This window comes from Pteronotus mesoamericanus, unplaced genomic scaffold (assembly GCF_021234165.1).
Source record: "Pteronotus mesoamericanus isolate MK-2021 breed Mesoamerican mustached bat unplaced genomic scaffold, CSHL_Meso_final contig_182, whole genome shotgun sequence".
Classification (NCBI taxonomy): domain Eukaryota; kingdom Metazoa; phylum Chordata; class Mammalia; order Chiroptera; family Mormoopidae; genus Pteronotus; species Pteronotus mesoamericanus.
In genome coordinates, this window is record NW_026555078.1 from 25914632 (window position 1) to 25933972 (window position 19341).

General features: G+C 36.1%; 1 protein-coding gene across 1 annotated transcript in view; it reads left to right on the top strand.

Annotated features, from left to right (window-relative positions):
• The window catches only part of WDR89 (WD repeat domain 89), a 40056-nt gene extending 33214 nt beyond the window's left edge, over nucleotides 1-6842 (top strand). Inside the window, exon 3 of the mRNA XM_054567457.1 lies at nucleotides 5011-6842. Within this exon, the coding sequence (XP_054423432.1) occupies nucleotides 5042-6205 (1164 nt within the window). The 5' untranslated portion in view covers nucleotides 5011-5041 and the 3' untranslated portion in view covers nucleotides 6206-6842. The remainder of the gene's footprint in view (nucleotides 1-5010) is intronic.
• Nucleotides 6843-19341: the final 12499 nt, after the last annotated feature.

The following is a 19341-nucleotide window of genomic DNA, read 5'->3' on the forward strand; positions in this document are numbered from 1 at the left end:
TTTGGTTTAGATAACTGGATGGATCAGAGTGGTGTCATGGTGCCAATATGTTAGACCAAAATGGGGAAGGCTTGGCAGGGAAGCATAAATAATAAATTTTATTTTGGGGTGTAGTGGGACACGTTCCAGGAGAAATGGCTAGTAGATAGCTGGAAATACTGATTTGTAAATAGAGAAATGAGATCATTGGCATATAGGTGGCACTTTAGAGCATGAATATGAATGAGGTTACCTTGTATGAGTGTAGTGAGAAGAAAAGGGAGCCTATGGGCTTCTCTTGAGCACTGGAAAGTGAATCATGCAAAGAAACTCAGATTAGCACTATACATAGAAGTAAAAGTGTATTCATCATTTTGGAATGATTCATTAATATGTAAAATTAAAAATTAATTATATAGCCTTGGAAGTTACAGTTCAAATATGACTCACTTGCATACTAATGTATTTAAACATAAGCTAAAGGTTTTCATGTTTTTCCATGAGATTAAAGTATTTTACTATTTATGTCTGTGGAAGAGTGTAAGCTCTATAGCTTAAAAGTTTTAGGAGGGCCATACCCACCTTAACCTCTGATACCTTGTTTCCTCTTTCCTCTTTCCTCTTCCCTCTTCCCTCTTCCCTCTTCCCTCTTCCCTTTCCTTCCCTTCCCTTCCCTTCCCCTCTTCTCTCCTCTTTCTCTCCCCTCCCCCCTCTCCCTTCCTTCCTCCCTTCCTTTGAGTACTGCACTTCATTTAAACAGTGTGCCCCATGGACAACCATCCTGATGGTTACCATTGCTACAATCTTGAATTGTTAGTTTGCTGTAGCATTCTATCTAAGGACCACTCTACCTGCCTTATCAATCACCAGAATCCTTTGAGTTAAAGTCTTGCAGGACTGTTCCAATGTGAAACACTTCGGTGTGGCTCACTGGATTGAGTGCTGGCCTGTGAACCAAAAGGTTACCAGTTCGATTCCCAGTTAGGGCATGTGCCTGGGTTGTGGGCCAGGTCCCCAGTTGGGGGTGCTTGAGAGGCAACCACACATGATGTTTCTCTCCCTCTCTATTTCCCTTCCCTTTTCTCTAAAAATAAATAAATAAAATATTTTTAAAAATGGAAAGGAGTATAATACAACTGTCCTGCTTGGGTATAGCTGTTCATAGTTCTATAAATTATTAGCTTAAAAGCCACATTAAACTTTCTTACTGTTTGAAATTCTCATCAGTCTGGTTTTTCATATGCAGAGATCAAATATGAAGCAGTAACAATTTTCTTTTTAATAATCTAACACCTTGAATATTTCAAGAGTGGGCATTGTTTTTGTCTGGAATTAAAAAAGGGTTTCTTCTTTGGAGTATATAGGCCATACACTCTTAAGTAAATGCACATTTTAAGAAAAATTGAAATAGCTTGTTGTAAAAGAAATTATGTTAAATAATGTCCCTTCTCCCAAAAAATGTTCTCTATATTTCCTTTTTTGTGCTTTATTTAAAGTACTTTTAAGGAATACCATTATTTTACTGATTTCCAGGAGCAGAGCTCCCCCTCCAAACACACAGACACATCTTTTTAGGTTTATTCTGTTTCTCCTAAAACTCTTCAGCTTTTAAATCCATGAAAGTTGAATCAATTATTTATTCAACAGCCATTTATTGATAGCAAATAAGCAAGAAAGAGGTGATAAATTCAACAGTAAAATAGGGTTTTTCAGAAATATTGAATGAAAAGAGCAAATTGCAAAAGAGAGGAATATATAAATGTGATAGTATTTTAATAAATTTTTAACCATAGGAGTTGTGTCTAATGTTTTATTTCTTTAAAAAAAATGAAGCAAATGTGACAATATTAGCATCTGTTAATTCTGGGTAATATGTATTTGGTTGTCTGTTATACTGTTTTCTATGCTTTGTACATTTGAAACAATTCATAATTAAGCATTTTTAATTTTTAAATTAGTTAAGCAGAAATTATGATATGGAGTGTCGGGGCTACTTTATGCTGCTTAATCAGGAAGGGTCTCTCTGGCAGGTGACATGTTGAGACCTGAATAACAGAAAAGAGTTACCTGTGGGGGAAAAAAAAGTAGGGAAAGTATTCTCCGCAGAGAAACAGCTATTTCTATAGTTGTGAGGCAGAAGCAAACATGACATGTTCAAGGAAAGAAGGCGTCTCTGGTTGGAATACCAATCAGTTATGCTGTGGAAGTAATTACTTCAGCATTACTGTTAAAGTCCATTCAGTCGCTGCCTTACATTGAAGGAAGCTCACCATTTTTAGACTTACCTTATTCTTACAGTTTTTCCATGTAGGGCTTACAGACTAATTGGATGACACCAAAAGGGCAGAGAAGCTGACTTGAAGGGTTTCTCAGTGGCCAGGTCAGGGACAGTTTGAGCACCAATAAGAAGTACAAAGTGATAGATTATAACACAATAAATTTTTAAAATCATAACTTCTTAGTCATAGTCAAAGAGAGAGAAAGGAAAAAGCTCTTTTTTATAGAAGAATGCCTAGGTAAGGTAAAAAGAATGATAGAATTGGAAAATGACTGTATTTCCAAATCCCAGTAAAATCACTGATTCAATTAAGGATAATCCAGAGATGCTAAAATCTTTGGATGAAGGGTTGTTGGAGAATAATAGGATATTCATACAGTCTCAATGTATGACTCCATGATTACTAACTGCTGGAAAGGAATCTACATTTAAAATGGAGAGATCTGACATCGCTGCTTTTAAACAAGTGATCAAACTTGGTTCCTTCTTGATGTGATGAATGAAAAGTATCTAGTCTCATGTAAAAAGTATTCCTGCCAAAAATGTTACATTGGAATCTAATTGTGAAGAGACAATTAGAAAAATCCAGGATATGGGACATTTTATGAGACAGCTGGCCTGGACTTTTCAAAAAATTCAGTGTCAAGGAAAAAAAAATTTGAGGAGGTGCACTATGCCAGAGTATTTAGGAGTGAAATTATATATTGTATGCAATTAACTTTCAAATAGTACAAAAATAATGTATGTGCATGTGTGTTTATAGAGACAGAAAGCAAATACTGTATTTTGCCATGTATAATATATTCCCATGTATAATGTGCACCCATGGTTTTGTGTGCATTATACATGGGATTATTATACCCATTATTGTGCCCATGACATGTAATCATTATACCCATGTATAATGTGCATCCTTATTTTTCTCAAAAATCTGGGCAAAAAAGTGTGCATTATACATGGCAAAATAATGGTAAGTTAACAAGTGGTGAACCTAGGAGGTGAAAGGCTGTGTGTGTACATACAACTTTTTTGTAAATTTTTAAATATTCAGAATAAAAGAGAGGATACTTACTCCTGTTTTTAACTCAAATCCAATGTTTTAATATTTTTTGCCCATTGTTCTAATTGTGCTGTTTGGGTCCACTCTGATAGATCCAAATTTTTCCCCATGTTTTGTTAGTGGTATTCATAATAGTAATGCCAGTAATTTTTATATAGCATCTGTTGAATGTGTATTACGATATGCCAGACATTATGCTGAACACATTTCAGTTAATCCTTCTGAAAATTCTTGAGTCAGTACTCACTTCTTTTAAAGATGAAAAGACAAACACTTAAAAACCTATCCCTAAAGCAACAGAAAAATCATTTAATCTTAAAAACGAAAGTATGACAATATAATATACAGATAATGTATTATGGACTTATGTACCTGAAACCTATATAATTTTATTAATTAATGTCACCCCAGTAAATTGTGTTAAAAAAACAACGAAATTGTGAATTTGTGAGTTAGGCTAGAATATTCAGGGTTGAAAGCAAGATAGAAAAATCTGTAGTAAAGTCACTTGGCATGCATATTTTTCTGGCCTTGTACTCATTATACATACAACCTATCACTGAGAGGTAATCTACTGTGGCAGCTAAGAGCACAATCCCTAAACCAGAATGCCTAGTTCAGATTCTAGCTCCACCATTTACAAGCTGCAACTGCCTAAGGACCACTTCTCCAGTATTCCATATTGAGAGCCTCTGCTGTATTAGTTTCCTTTTGTTCCTGTAACCAATCACTACAAACTTGGCTTGAAACAACACACATTTATCATAGTTCTGGAGGTCAGAAGTACAAAACATTCTTGAGTGATATCACCATGTATGTCTCAATATGCACCACGTGGGTCTTTAGTAGTAGACAAATCCTGAGGGCTACATATCCATCTGGAGGCACCAAAGGAAGATGTTTCCTACCTAGTCTGTTCCAGTTTCTGGAGGCTACCCACTTACTGACCTCCTTTGACTAGACCTGCACTGTATCTTTTCTGTGCCTTTATTCCAGAAGAACATCTCCCTCTGATTCTCATCTTCTGCCTCCTTCTACTTTCAAGTACATTGGTGATTACATTGGGCCCATAAAGATAATCCAGAATAATCTCCCCCTTTTAAAATCAGCTGATAATCAACCTTAATTATATCTGCAACCTCAGTTCCTCTTTGCCATGTAACCTAACATATTCATAGATTCCACGGAGTAAGGCATGGACCTCTTTGTGGGGACACTTTTTTTCCCCCCTACACATTTATGTTTAGATTCTAAAGTTGTGGAAGGCAGCTGGGACCAGGTTTAGATGATTCCAAAGTGGAGGTCCTTACTAATGTTCAGGACGTTAGTAGGCCCAGTAATTGGGTTTGAACTGAAAAACAATTACTTAGTATATATACATGTTTTTTAAATCTCTTACTGGCACAAAGTATCTGTAGTAGAATTGATGTTCGAGAGTGAATATGGGACGGGGAATTTAAAGAGAATAAATGGTAATGGGGAAAAGTACAGTTAAAAAATAAAAGAAATTCTATTTTAAGAGAAAAAAGATAGAAGGAGGTAACTTAGTTACCTCATGGTAGGAAATGATTACAGTATTAAAATCAGTTTTATCTGTTGTTTTATGTCAGTTCTCAGAAGGAAATGTTCTTGATTTAATTAAAATTTTAGGGAAGCTGTGGATTTCATTTTAATTTTTATATTTTTATTACAGATTTTTACTGCCCTTGGATACGACTCCTGATATGGAGAAGATTGAGGAACAGTTTGCTAATCTGAACATTGTTAAACGTTCCTCAGGAACTAAAGAGCCTACTTACCTGCTTGGCATAGACACATCAAAGACTGTGCAAGTGGAAAAAGGAAGTTTGGTTGCTGTTTTATGTTCTAATGGATTAATCAGAATATATGATAAAGAAAGGTTAAATATACTACGAGAATTTAGTGGAAATCCTGGACTTCTTAATGGAGTCAGATTTGCAAATTCCTGTGACATTGTATATTCATCATGTACAGATAGCACTGTAAAATGTTGGGATGCTCGATTAGCTGGTAAAAAACCTGTCCAGCTGTTCAAGGGTTACCCTTCCAATATTTTTATCAGTTTTGATATCAACTGTAATGATCATGTAATTTGTGCTGGTACAGAAAAAGTTGATGATGATGCATTATTGGTATTTTGGGATGCAAGAATGAATTCTCAAGATTTGTCTGCTACTAAAGACCCACTTGGTGCATACTCAGAAACACACAGTGATGATATCACTCAAGTATGTTTCCATCCCAGCAATCCCAACATGGTAGTCTCAGGTTCAACTGATGGCCTTGTAAATATATTTGATATTAGTGCCGACAATGAAGAGGATGCACTGGTTACAACTTGTAACTCAGTTTCATCAGTAAGCCATATTGGTTGGTCGGGGAAAGATTATAAACAGATATATTGCATGACACATGATGAAGGATTTTGTTTGTGGGATCTTAATCATCTGGATACTGATGAACCAATTACATGTTTGAACATCCAGGATGTTAGGGAAGTAATTAATCTGAAAGGAGGTATTTTGGACTATTTGATCGGTGGCCTATATCATGAAAAGATGGACAAATTATTTATTGTTGGAGGAACAAACACAGGAATTATTCACTTAATGAGTTGTACTACATCAGGATTGATCCATGTGACTAGCCTTAAGGGAGGGCATGCTGCTACAGTCCGTTCCTTCCATTGGAATATGCAGGATGATTCTTTGCTAACAGGAGGAGAAGATGCACAGTTGTTACTTTGGAAACCTGGAGCAAGAGAGAAGACATTTACAAAGAAAGACAGCATGAAAATATCATCTTCTGTGTACCAGCGAGTTCGAACTCATAGTAATGATTCTTATAAGAGAAGGAAAAAGCAGTGATATTATGTTGAAAGTTCACTTGATTTTATAGTTGCAAATAATTATTTTTGTGTACTGCCTATGAAAGACATGTTTAAAGCTCATATGTAAAAACAAGGCAGTTAGCAAACAGTCCTGGAAAAATGTTGAAAATGGTTTAATTCAGTCTTTATGTATTTTTTTAAAAGGCACCATTTGAGTATATAATCAGTGAATTGAAAGTAAAATTACTTTTTTCATTTTTAAAACCCATCTGTTGAGTTAGTAAAGTAAATGTTGGGTTTAAAAAAAATAGCTTTGATAAGGACTTTTTAGAAGTAGATGGCTGGTATGAATTTAAAAAAACAGGTGGTTTGGGCTATCTTTTTTTTAAGCTCAATTTTTTACATTTTAAATCATCTTTATTATTTAAAAAACCAAATGAGACTTTTCTTCACTTGAGGAGCTCCTACTTTTTTAATGTACATAGATAACATTGGAGTATTTAAATATATTAATGAGTCTAAATAGAATTAAACACTTTTTGAAATAAAAGTATTTGCATCTATTTAATAAAAAAATTTAATAATATTCACATCTATAATGTTGTAGGCTAAACAGTAAATAGGTATTTTACTGATGAAAAAGTTATCTTGCAAAATTCATTTTGAAACTCAAAGTGACTATATGAAAATAAAAGGATAATAGCAGAATGGTTGTTTTTATTTCAAAATACCCTCATATTTTGTGATAAAATTTTCTTCCATAGTGTTTCACTTGTAATCTTAAACCTGAATTTTTGTTTACTGCTGATTTTTCACACTTTTAAATGTTTCTCCAAAGAATCTTAGTTATGAAGTTAATTTCTCTAAAGGTTTGCTATCTTTTCTTATGCTTAATTAAAAATAAAAATATCTTCTTACAAATTATTTGTAAAAATATTTATAAATATTTTATCTTTTGCATTAGAAATACTGTCATGAAAAACACAAATGTTACTTTAGAAGCTTTTCCATTTCTCTCTAAATATTAATAATGACTTTCTGAGACTAATATTGGGGGAAATTTTATTTTTCTATAGATGAATGCAGCATAAGTGTTGGCTATGACCTAGCTTAACTCACTTGAGATTGAGCAATACGTAACTCACTGTTGAGCATACTCAAAATTTATCATCCCTTTTTTTTGAGAAATTTAGTTTTTTTGTTTTCCAAACTATAACCCTGAGGATAATTCTGTATTTTTCTCTTTTCTCCTAACCAGTCTTTCACCAAGTCCTGTGCAATCCCACCTCCTAAAATCTGTCAGCTGTCACTTTGCCTTTACCCTTCCATTAGTGCCTTAGATAAGTCGTCATTCTTGCCTAGATTACCGACCCTGTCTTCCCGCTCCTTCCTAGGCCAAACATCAAAAACACAGACTTGATAATGCTTCATGCTGCTTAAAATATTTGCTCTTTTGGTCGAAGACTATGTAACAATGAGAAACCATGTTTTCAAGATGTTTAGGATTGAGACAGTGCTAACTATGTTGTAAGTGGGAAAAGCTGCACTTAAAAAACAACAGGAAATGAAACAGGGATATTGGAACAGTGCTTTTAAAAATATTTAAAATTCAAAAGTAGTTGGAAGATGCAGATGAAGAAATATCTCTGAAAGTAGAACTCAGAAAATATAAAGGCCACAGAAGATTAACAATTTTACAAAATTAAAAAATTTTTAAATTTTAAAGTGGAGAAGGGATTATTAAAATGAAATAATGTGAGAGGCTATTCCAGAATTTGTGTTCGAATTGAAAGGCCCAACAGAGTGTCAAGTGTAATAAATGAAAAAACCCACATGAAGGCATAGCACTGTGAAATTTTAGAACTGCAAAAATATTGAAAGTTTCCAAAGAGATGGGGAAAAACAATCACTTAGGAGCAAAAATAATGTGCATTAGACACCTTATTAGCAAATCTGGATGACAAATAATGGTGAATGAATATAGTACATGCTGCAACTGGGATGAACCTTGAAAACATGCTAAGTAAAAATAGCTAGACATGAAAGGACAACTATTGTATGATTCCATTTACATCAAGTGTCCTGAGTAGTCAAGTCTATAAAGAAAACATAGTGGTTGCTTAGGGCTGGAAGGATGTGGGAGCGGGGGGTGATCGGGAAGTTGGTGGAAGTATTGGAAAAGGGTACGGGATTTCTTTTAGGGGTGATGAAAATATTCTAAAATCATATTTATGGGTGCTCAGCTCTGAACATACAAAGAACCATTGAATTGTACACTAAATAGATGGGTTGTATGATATCCAGATTATCTGAATAAAGCTATAGCCTATATATACACATACATACACACGTCAATTATGAACCAAAAAGCCAAGGTGGTGGTCCTCATTGTTTACAAAATGAAATTTAAGGCTAATGTAATGTTGATTTCCAAACCAGGTGAAAATGAAAAAGCTTAGGTTCATTTTGTTTACGAATATATATTCACAGTTGAAAATGTCAGCTAACCAGATCCAGTGGTGTATTTTAAAAAATGACCAAGTAAGTTTTATCTCAGGAATATTTGATGGCTCCACATCAGAAAACCAATCACAGTAATGGACCATAGGGAAAATAGTCACGACCATCTTGATTGATACAGGGAAACGTGGTAGGGTTTTATCTATTTATGAAAAACATAAGCATCAAGCTATCGATAGATTTTTTTTATATACCAAAAATACACAGTAAATGTTATTAGTGAAGAAACATACATTCCATTTAAGACCAAGATTCAATGAGGAAACCTATCAGTATGGTTTCTGGCTCATACTATAAGGAAAGAACTGTAATGTGTCGGGATTGGAGGAGCAAAGGAAAACAATTCTTTGCAAATGATACATACCTAGAAAATCTAACAATTAACAAACTATTTGAACTATTCAGAGGTTCAGCAAAGCTGCCAGAATAGGGTCAGCCTATGGAAGTCCAAAGAATATTTTACAGTAGCAGCAAAAGCAAAGTATAAAGGGGTTAACCAAGGATATACAAAATCTATTTGGAGCAAACTTTAAAATTCTAATAAAAGACATACAAAATAATCCAATAAACACTGCATGCTTCTAGTGAGATGACGGTATTGTAAAAGTGAACATTCTAAATTTAATCTGAAAGCCAATGTAATTCCAACCAAATTCCAGTTGGATTTTTTGAGGAACCTAAGCTTTAAAATATGTATGGAAGAATAAGGTCCATGAATAACTTAAAAAATAAAAGGGATATTCACTAGCATGTATTATGACATTTTAAATCATAGGATTAAAAACTGACATGGCATTGGAACAATGCAAGTGAATAAAGCTGAGACAGAACGTGGATATATGACTATGTTATAAAGGCATGATAGGGTTTTATATTAGATGGTATTGATGAAGATTTAAAACTAAACTCAAGAAAATGTGGGCGAATATATCTGACCTATAGCTGGTAAATGACATGAAGCAAAAACAAAGGAAATTTGATTATATTAAATATTTAGAGTAGCAAAAGATCTATAGATGGATAACAGAATGAGAGGGAGAAAAGATTTGAAGTCAATGAGTGATTAAATGTAGACTACAGAAGGAACTGCAAATCAAGGGGAAAAAATGCCAATGAGAAAATGAGCAAAGGATGTGAAAAGGCAAATTTCAGAAGAAATGCAAAGATTGTCAAAATCCTTAGTAATTAGAAAAAATGCAAATTCAAAACAATCACTTTATACATTTCAGAACTAGAAAAATTAGAAAATTAAATAGCAAATGGTGAGGGTGGGCATATAGAAATCCTCATGTAGTTCTGATGGGAGTGTAGACACAGATGCAGCTAATGTAGAGAAGAAAATATGCATGCCTGTGTGCCCTAATAACCCAAAGATATTTTTATACAGTTCCATTACTGAGCATTGTGATGTTATGGAGTTGGAGTAAACCCGGATATCCATGCATGGGAGATAGGATAGATAAAAATGTAGTGGAAGTACACAACTAAGTATTCTGCAATAGTTATAAACGACAGATGTCCACTTTAGCCATATGGTTTGATCATGAATATACAGTACCCAATGAAAATAGTAAGAAATAGAATGCATGTGTGGGAAAGCCATTTATATAAATATAAAATATACAAAAAATGTATGTTTTGCAAGAATGTACAGTAATACATATTAATCACCATAGAATTGTTGCCTGGTATGGCAGAAGAAGGGAATGGAAGTGGGTTTAGAAATAAAAGAGGAAGAGAAGATGAAATCAGGTGGAGGGAAAGAGTAGACCAGATGAAAAATTTTAATAAGGTAAAAATCACTTTAGTAGTACATTATAATTCTGTTTGAGAGTTTAAGAGCTAATAACAGGCACATGGAAAACCATGCAAAAAAAAAGGGTGTGGGGAATAATTTTTAACTCCAAGAGATAATGAATGGTTTATAAGAAAAGAAATGTAAGCACTATTTAATCAAAAGTTATAAAACTCTATTGCAAGCAGGGAAGAGAAGGGGTGTGCAAATTACTAGTTTTTCTCTTCCATAGTGGGAAATCAATGTTCTTTCTATGAATAAATCAAGAAAATAGCAGTATAAGCGTATTATTTAGAAGCATATAAATAAATCACCTAGTGAAATGGCTAAGAGTTTAAAGTGGTTCCTTCTGGAGAAGACAGAAAGGCAGAAGAGGAGTGGATAGGGGACTGCTATTTTTATTGTTGGGATTTTTTGTTTTGTTCTTACCTTGTGGTGGAGTATCAGTATACTTTGGCTGCAAATAACAGCGCAATTCAGATTAACCAAATAAGGAACATATTACCTCATACTTTGGAAGTTTTTCAGGGTTTGGTTAACAAGAACGCAAACTCCAGTTTTCTGCTCTGCCAGTCTTCATCTTCTCAGCTTCAAGTTCACAAGATGACTGCAATCAGCCAATGATCATATCCACATTCACCAATGTCCAGTGGAAAAGGGACTGTTTCTTTGCCTGTTAACTCTTTGCCTAAAATAGTCATGAGCAAGAAAAATGTGATTACCACCAACTGACCCAATCATGATTCACTGCCTATAGGGCTGGAGTTGACATACAGTCTTCTGAAGCACATGGGTTCAGAGAAGTGTACAAAAAGTAGGTTGGGTTGATGAACAGTTGTTCGACAGGTACTACTTGATTTCAATTATGTATATATGTTACTTAAAGATATTTTTCATTTTAACATCGGATCAAGATATTTGTGAGGTAATAATTGCATTATTTTACTTTAATCAGAATGCATTAAATGCAAATTATTTTTTTATTGAACTATTGTTGAGAGGTAGACATTGAAAAAAATTAAACTGACAAATGTGTCAGATAATTTTTGTTGTCCTTTTAGCTAATTTTATGTAATCTGCCACTGCAACCAGCAATGCCGTATTGAATCAATTTACTTCCCAATTACTGACCCATTAGTAAATCCATCTCTCAGATCCGCAAACCAGCTCTCACTTATCTAGCTTTGAGATTGCTTATATGTCTAATGCATTTTAGTGCTGCCTGGGTTTTGTGCATTTCACTGCCCATTAGCTTTTTGATCATGTAGTCAGAATTAAAATCATACCATTTTACACCCCATTAACCTTCATTCTTCCCACTCTACGCGTAACTCATAAGCCAAAAGAAACTATTTGAAATCCCTGAATGTACCATGAAAAGAATGCAGCCACTCTGCGTTGGTTTCATTATCTGAAAAATGGAAATAAGAGTATGTGACAGAAACTGCAAATTATCTCCCGTTCTCCTTTTTCATAGGACTCCCAAATTTTGTTTGAGGAAGTGATGCCCAGAATAAAGAATGTATTTCCCAGAGTATTTTACAACTATTTGTGGTCATAAGACTATGTTGGAAATGATGAGATATATGTGGAAACTTGTAAGAACCTACGTAAGATGACAGTTGTTGAGTTCCCTATGCCCCCTCGCCTGTTGTCTGGAGAGTGGGTGTGATGGCTGGAGCTCTAGCCAATACTCTGAACCATGAAGCCACAACTAGCTTCTAGAGCAGTTTACTGAAAGGAGTCTGAGACCCTGACATTTTATGGAGAAAGAAACAAACTGCCCTACCTAAGCCCCTGTTATCTTAGGTCTCTTTCAAGTAGTGGTACCTAACTGATAACACTATAAACTTTCAAAGATTGATGACAACATTAAATGAGCTAATGCATGTAAAGACCCTTAGAACTGTGTCTAAAGGTAGAGGAAGCACAAAGTAATATGTACAATGTTATACGATGTCCATGCTTTGGTATGGTTGTTCCCTCTGCCTGGTGTTTCCTTTGGTAAACTTTGTTCATAAGACCCAGGTCAATCAATCATTTCCTCCTCTGTGTAGCTTTTTTGGATCCCCACCTGGGGAATTAATCCCCTTTTTGCTTTATACTACACTTCTTAATCTTGTGTATACTTTTATAGCAATTTGCACGTTTTTGTTTACACGTTTGTCTCCCTACTAAACCACTCTTTCTCTTTAAAAAACAAAACTAGAATTCTCTTTTAATAAACATAGAAATCTCATGGCTCATGTACATTATCATGGCCCTAAATCTATTATAATATTCAATATGCCAACCATGCAAACCATAACTCCCCCACCCACAGATTCTGATACACAACTCTTGCAAGAAACATAGCCCTCCTCCCCTCCCCTGGCCGACTCAATTGATAAATATCAATAGGGCTGGGCACTGTAGTAGGTGATGCTGGAGATAATGTACACAGAGCATTAAAGTAGTAGGGGTGAGAAGATGATTCATTCTGTTTTCAGGCACATGTTGAGAAAATATGATGCCTGTATTTTGAAAGAAAAAATGTTTATTTGATAGACTGGAGAAAGGGGGAAAAAGAGCAACGGAAGATGAAATGGGCAGAAGAGGGGAAAGGCAGAGACAAATGTATATGGAAAAATAATTAAAAAAAAATAAATTTTCAATATGTTTAAAAAAAAAGAAATGGGCAGAAGAAACAACACATGCAAAGGTACAGGGGCATCAAATACATGGTTAATTTTAGTTAAGAGCATTGGGGCTCAGGTCTTCCTAAGTTTCTCTGCAAACACTTTCATAAAACATTTCTTAGGGTGAGTTACCTTTGCAGATGGCTCATCACATCTATTATGTCTTGATTTTTTATTATTTTTGATTCTGAGGACACTTTCCCCAAACCTGTTTTCTAGACTTATTACCACGTGGTAATAACTGAAGTTGTTAATGTTATTATTCTAGAGAGATGTTCCTCGATGCCATTTCAAGGCCCTACACCAATGACTCAGCCAGCCGTATGTGCATTCAGGCTCATCCTCTTCTCTGGCATTCAAAACATGTGTAAGATTGCCTTGCAAAACATTGCTGGTTAGTATAGCTTTTTGGTTCAAGTTAACAAAAGATTTGTCAGTTTTGTACCTTCTGTGTTTAGTCCCTAGCTTAGGGGCAATGCTGCATTAATTTAGCTTGAGTGTTATTTGTTTGTTTGGTTTGGGTTCCAGTTGCCTCCTCATTGATGAAACTAGTCTATGTATGAAGTCACTGCCTATGCCGTCATTTCTCTTCTCTAGGACAGAATAAAGGATCTATGTCTTCTTAGGGGCTTTGCAAATGATGTAGCTTGGCCTAGGAGTTGAATGACCTAAGAGGTTTAACCTAATACTCTTTCCCCAGAAACCCTTAGTGGCTATGACTCCCACAGAGCCCTGAGCCTGGCATGATTTTACTGTCACTTAGCTGGACCAGAGCTGCAACACGGCCTAGAAATTCCTTCTAAAGCTGGATTGAGCCTTCTACAAGCCTTGAAGGCTGTTCCAGATCCAAGCACCATCTTTAAGCACCTGTCAGTGTGGCTTTCTCTTTGCTTCCATGGTACTTTACTCATATACCTTGCTGTTACACGTATGATATACTGTAGGTTTTTGTTTCCATTCTGACTTCTGTCCGGTGTGTATAACCATCAACCACTGCTACCATTTGTAGTGGCCAACACAAAAAAGTTGAGTGAATAAGAAGTGAGTATTCCATCTTGTGAATGGTCATTCTCTTCATGGAGCCTGAACTAATTACATGGCCATGGAGTCTATGATAGGTTCTCGGCATCAATCTAGTTGTATAGATGTATGTGTTAATAGATGCTTAACTCCTCCTGGCTTAGGAGTAGCTGTATCTACTGTAGTGTGGGCCTTGTGCTTCTCTCTACTGCTGCATCCGTTGCAATGCAATCACTCACTAACTCTGGGCTCCAGGTGTGATCCTCTGTCTCACACCGCTACCAGAAGCAGTGTTAGAGATAATCCTCACAAACAACTTTGATTGAGATGGGAACCATTAATATCACCATTTTACGTGTGAGGGAACAGAGGATTACAGAGGTAATCCAGTTACTTATGACTCCAAAACTAGAGCAAAAAGCAATGTAAGAGTGGGAAGTACCTGGTTCTTGTTACATCCTGGGCACATCATCAGAGCTATATTTAGGAGACAGCAATGTGATGTGGTTAAGAGTGTGAACTCAGATCCTAGAGTGGCTGGCATTAAGTCCTGACTGTATTACTTATTACCTCTGTGGTTTTGGGCGGCAAGTTATATAACCTCTCTGTGCCTTGGCTTCCTCAGCTGAAAAAAAAACGACAAATTAATAGCTTTTTCCTTTTAGGTTGTTAGGAGAATTAAATGAGTTAATGCAGGTGAAACACTTAGTGTAGTGCTTGGGACGTGAAAAATACTCAGAAAGTATTAGCCGTCATCATCATCATCATTATCATGATCATCATTGGAACCAAGTTTGCCAGGTAGTAGGAGTCAGATAAAATGATATCCAGGAGTGTTAGTCACTGATCACACAAATTTGTACTTACATTATGCTTTCTGGTGTTCAAAGAACTTTCATATTCCTTATCCTGCATGATTTCATCACTACAACTCATGATCGTCAGGTACAGCCAATTATGCCATCTTCAATTTAGAGATTCATTTATTCACACTGCTTATTGAGGCCTCTTATGTGGTAGGCACTGCTCTGTTCTGAAAATCCAAAAAATTCAGAGAAATAATTTACAGTTCCTTCTCTTATGTTAATAAGAGCCATCTTTGGGAGTGGGTTTTGAGGGGTCATTTAGCATTTTACACTTTGAATTTACATGATAAAAATGTGTAACTTTTATGGTCAGAAAATAAAAAGATGTAGTAGGGGAAGAGTCTAATGGGGAGGCAGGCATGCAAATTACTAATTACAACACAACTGGCACTGTGAACATATAGACAAGGGTCAGTCAGAGGACATAAGGAGTAAAAGGAGGAAAGTCAGAGTAGTGGCATTTAAGCGGAGACAGTAATGTTGGGTAGAAATCTGCCAAGTCAATGTAGAGAGAAAGGTGTTCAAGCAGAGGACTCATGCATGACTGTTACATTCAGTCAAACCTTGGTTCTCAAACATCTTCCATCCTGAACAATTCGTTTCTCCACCAAGTTCTTCACAGAAAAAAAAAAATGTTTTGGTTGTCAAACAAAACTTCAGTTCTCAGCCTTATAACCTTTTTATACTGATACCTGTATGATCAGTCATGTGTCTCTCAGGTGAGAAAAAAAGCAGAGACTGTGTGACTATCAGTATGATTCAGTTTTCAAGTCAATCGCTTCTCAAACAGCCTTCTGGAACGAAATTAAGTTAAAAAACTGAGGTTCCACTGTATCAAGGAAGTTACATACTGTTCAGTGTAGCTTGACATGAAAGGAAGGGCAAATTATGTTAGTTAAGGCTGGTTAGGTAAGTAGAGGTCAGATAATGAAGGAATGTACTAGACAGAGGTGTTCAAAATTTGCCCTATAGGTATTGGGTGCCCATGAAGAATTTTATGTTGGGAGTTAACATAGTCAGAGTGTATCATTATGTTGTCAATGTAGACATCGGGAACTGATAAATCTCTAACAGATTAGCATGGTCAAAGCAATGTTAATATCAGAATTCAAGTCTTTTGACCCAAGTGTAGCAGATTTTCCATTAAATCATGCTTACTCCTATATAGAGTAGAACATAAAAGGTGCCACTATTTGCTATATTAGTTGGCTAGTATGAATTTAAATTGTTAACTCTTTTATCGTTTTAGGGGGACATGCCTATTTGAAGATAATTTTCTCTTGAATTCCATCTCTTCAAATGGAGGAGAATTTACAATTCATTCCTTCTTCAGATATGTGCAGAGAATAATTTCCACTGAACAATTTGTTCTAGGGACCATATCTTTAAAAATCCACACAGTTTTTGTTAAATATATATTTAACTTTTATTGATACAGTGTAATCTGATTTCCTCCAGTTCCTTTCATAAGATCATGCCTCAAGTCCAAAGATGTATGGAGAGCAGCCTTTAGCAGGAGAGCTTGCTTTCTGAGCTATTATGAGATAAGAGCTACCCTCCGTGGGTTCATTCCTCTCTTTACACTCACACTCCCGTCCCCATTTAGAGGGCCTCAGTCAGCCCACTGTGCAGCAAGCTGGCCAACAAAGAATCTTTCACTTGGCTGTCACAGTGCTTTGGCTTCCAATGTCTTCTGCTGAGGGTCCACAGGATCTGGCAGAAGAGAAGGGAGATGCAGCCTTGCACTATTCATGCCCTTCCTTGGCTTCTCCTACCTAGAGCACTGTGCGATTCACCTGGTAGGGCCTTTTTCTAATTCCAAGGATTTCCCCAAGTTCCCCAAATGCTCATGGTCGGTATGATCCTGTATTACTATCAGAGCTTTAGTTTGAATTTATCCTAGGGATGGTATCTTTATTCTGGCAAAATTCATGCCATTGAATGTCTCTTTTCCATCTGTGTTCTACTTCCTGCTTGCTAGAAAAAGAAGTGCTAACCTATTCTCTCTCATCAATGACAACACCCAAAGTTCAAGGTTTTAAAATGGTACCCAGAAACATGAGTTTTTTATTCATTTATCCATTTTGAGTGCTTTTTATTCATTTATCCATTTTTAAGTGCTTATTGCACCCCAGGCCCCGTGCTCGTTACTTGAGGCACAGTATTGAACAAAACAGATAGGTCCCTCCGTCTTGAATCTTCTGATCTAGTGACCCTGATATTGGGGTGGAGGGGCGTTAAAAGTGAAGAACAGATTGTTCACTGAGATTGGGAGGAAAGGGAAGTATTTACAGTTGCCAACACTGTAATTAATGCACGTTAAGTAAGAAGTTTGAGCATATTTTAATGGTTATATGTGAGCATGATTGCTGTCTTCACTTAATTAGAGGGAAGGCGATATGCCGCCTCCTCACATATTGCAATAGAGCTCGTGAGAATGGGATTATTTGTTTAAAAGTTAACATGGTTCCTGAAAAAAATCGAAATAATAGAAGTACCATATGACCAGCAATCCCATTTCTGAATATATATACCCAGGAATTGAAAGCAGGATCTCGAAGAGACAGTTGCACATCCACGTTCAGTGCAGCATTACACAATTGTCAAGAGGTCGAAGCAGCCCAAATGTCCATGGACAGATGAATGGATAAAGAAAATGTGATAGATATGTATAATTTATACAGCCTGAAAAAAGAAGGAAATCCTGTCATATGCTACCACATGGATGAACCTTGAGGATATTATGCTGAGTGAAATGAGCCAGACACAAAAAGACAAATCCCATATGATTCCATTTATATGAAATATCTAGAGTAGTCAAAATCAGGGCAACAGGAAGAAGAATGGTGGTTGCCAGGGGCTGGGGGCGTGGGTGCAGAAATGAGCTACCGAGGTTCAGTTTTGCAAGATGAAAACTTCTAGAAATCTATTACGGAACTATGTGAATATAGTTAACTATTGAACTGTACATTGAAAGTTTTAAATTTAAGAGGGAAAATTTAGTATTGTGATTTTTGCCACAATTAAAAAAAAGTTAAAAGTAACAGTTAACATGGAAGCAAGGGTGAGTGTGTTAGAATGAGTGGTGAATTAGGGTCGCTTAGAAGATTGGGGTTGCAGACTCGGCACTGCCAATTTATAGCTGTGCGACTTAACCCCTGTGCCGCAGTGTCCTCACTGGTAAAATAGAGATCGTGTCACCTACTTCAGATAATTTTGCATGGATTAAATAAGGCTATGTAAGTGCAAATTGGCAGAACCTAAAGCAATATTCAAATGTAAAGCATTTTGATGGTGATGATAATGGATTTCTCTATTGTCTGGCTTCACCACTGTTGTTGTGTCTGGCCACGTCTGGCACGGGGCATGTTGAGGCACCAGTTCCAGCTTCTCTCTTCCATTTTTCCTGCTATTTTCCCCACTTCGAGGTTACAGATGTTAAATGTGGAATGCCTAACCTGGCTGTTACTCGTCCTGCCAGCACCTATTCTTACTGACTTCTCTCCAGGCAAGTTCCACTTGTCTCAGTTTTCTTATTCTGGTTAACTCAATCACAGACTTGGAAAGATTCGATATAGACATCTGAGAAAACAGAATAGCAATGCAAGTTGGTGGGCCGAATCCTGACTACAATAGGACCCTTGGATTAGCTAGGACCACAGCCAACTCTTGAAGGAAGGGAAAGGTTTGAATACACAACACAAAGGGAATGGAAAGAAGGACTGGCATTCCTGATAGGGGGGAGCCTCACGAACAAAGCTTGTATGAAAAGATAAATAAGGAAAGCTTGCAGGGCAAGGACAACACTGGTTTTCTTGAAATGATGAGTCTGAAAGGTGAGAGAGGGGACAGGTAATGGCGGTGAGGGGGGACTACAATAGCAGCCTGAGGGGATTGGTATTTTATGCAGTGAGGACTTTACTCATTTGAGAGTAGAGGAGTGCGATGTTGAATGTGGGCTTTAGATCAAAACAATTCATGGACCTAATGCAATTACAATAAAGTCTCAGTGGGTTGTTTAGGAGACTTCTACAAAATGATACTGAAATTCAACCAGACAAATCATCAAATAACAATAAATAAGGAAAAGATTTAAAAACGTAATTAAAAAGGACTTGCCTTACCAATAAATGGTGGTAGGAAAATGGGTTATTTATCAGAAACATCAATTTAGGTTCCCATTTCACACTACATACCAAAATTAATGAAAGCTTGATTATAGAGTATAATAAGAGAAAAATAAAACAAAAATTAGAAGATAGGTAAATGTTTGTTTTCTGGGTGAGTAAAGAAT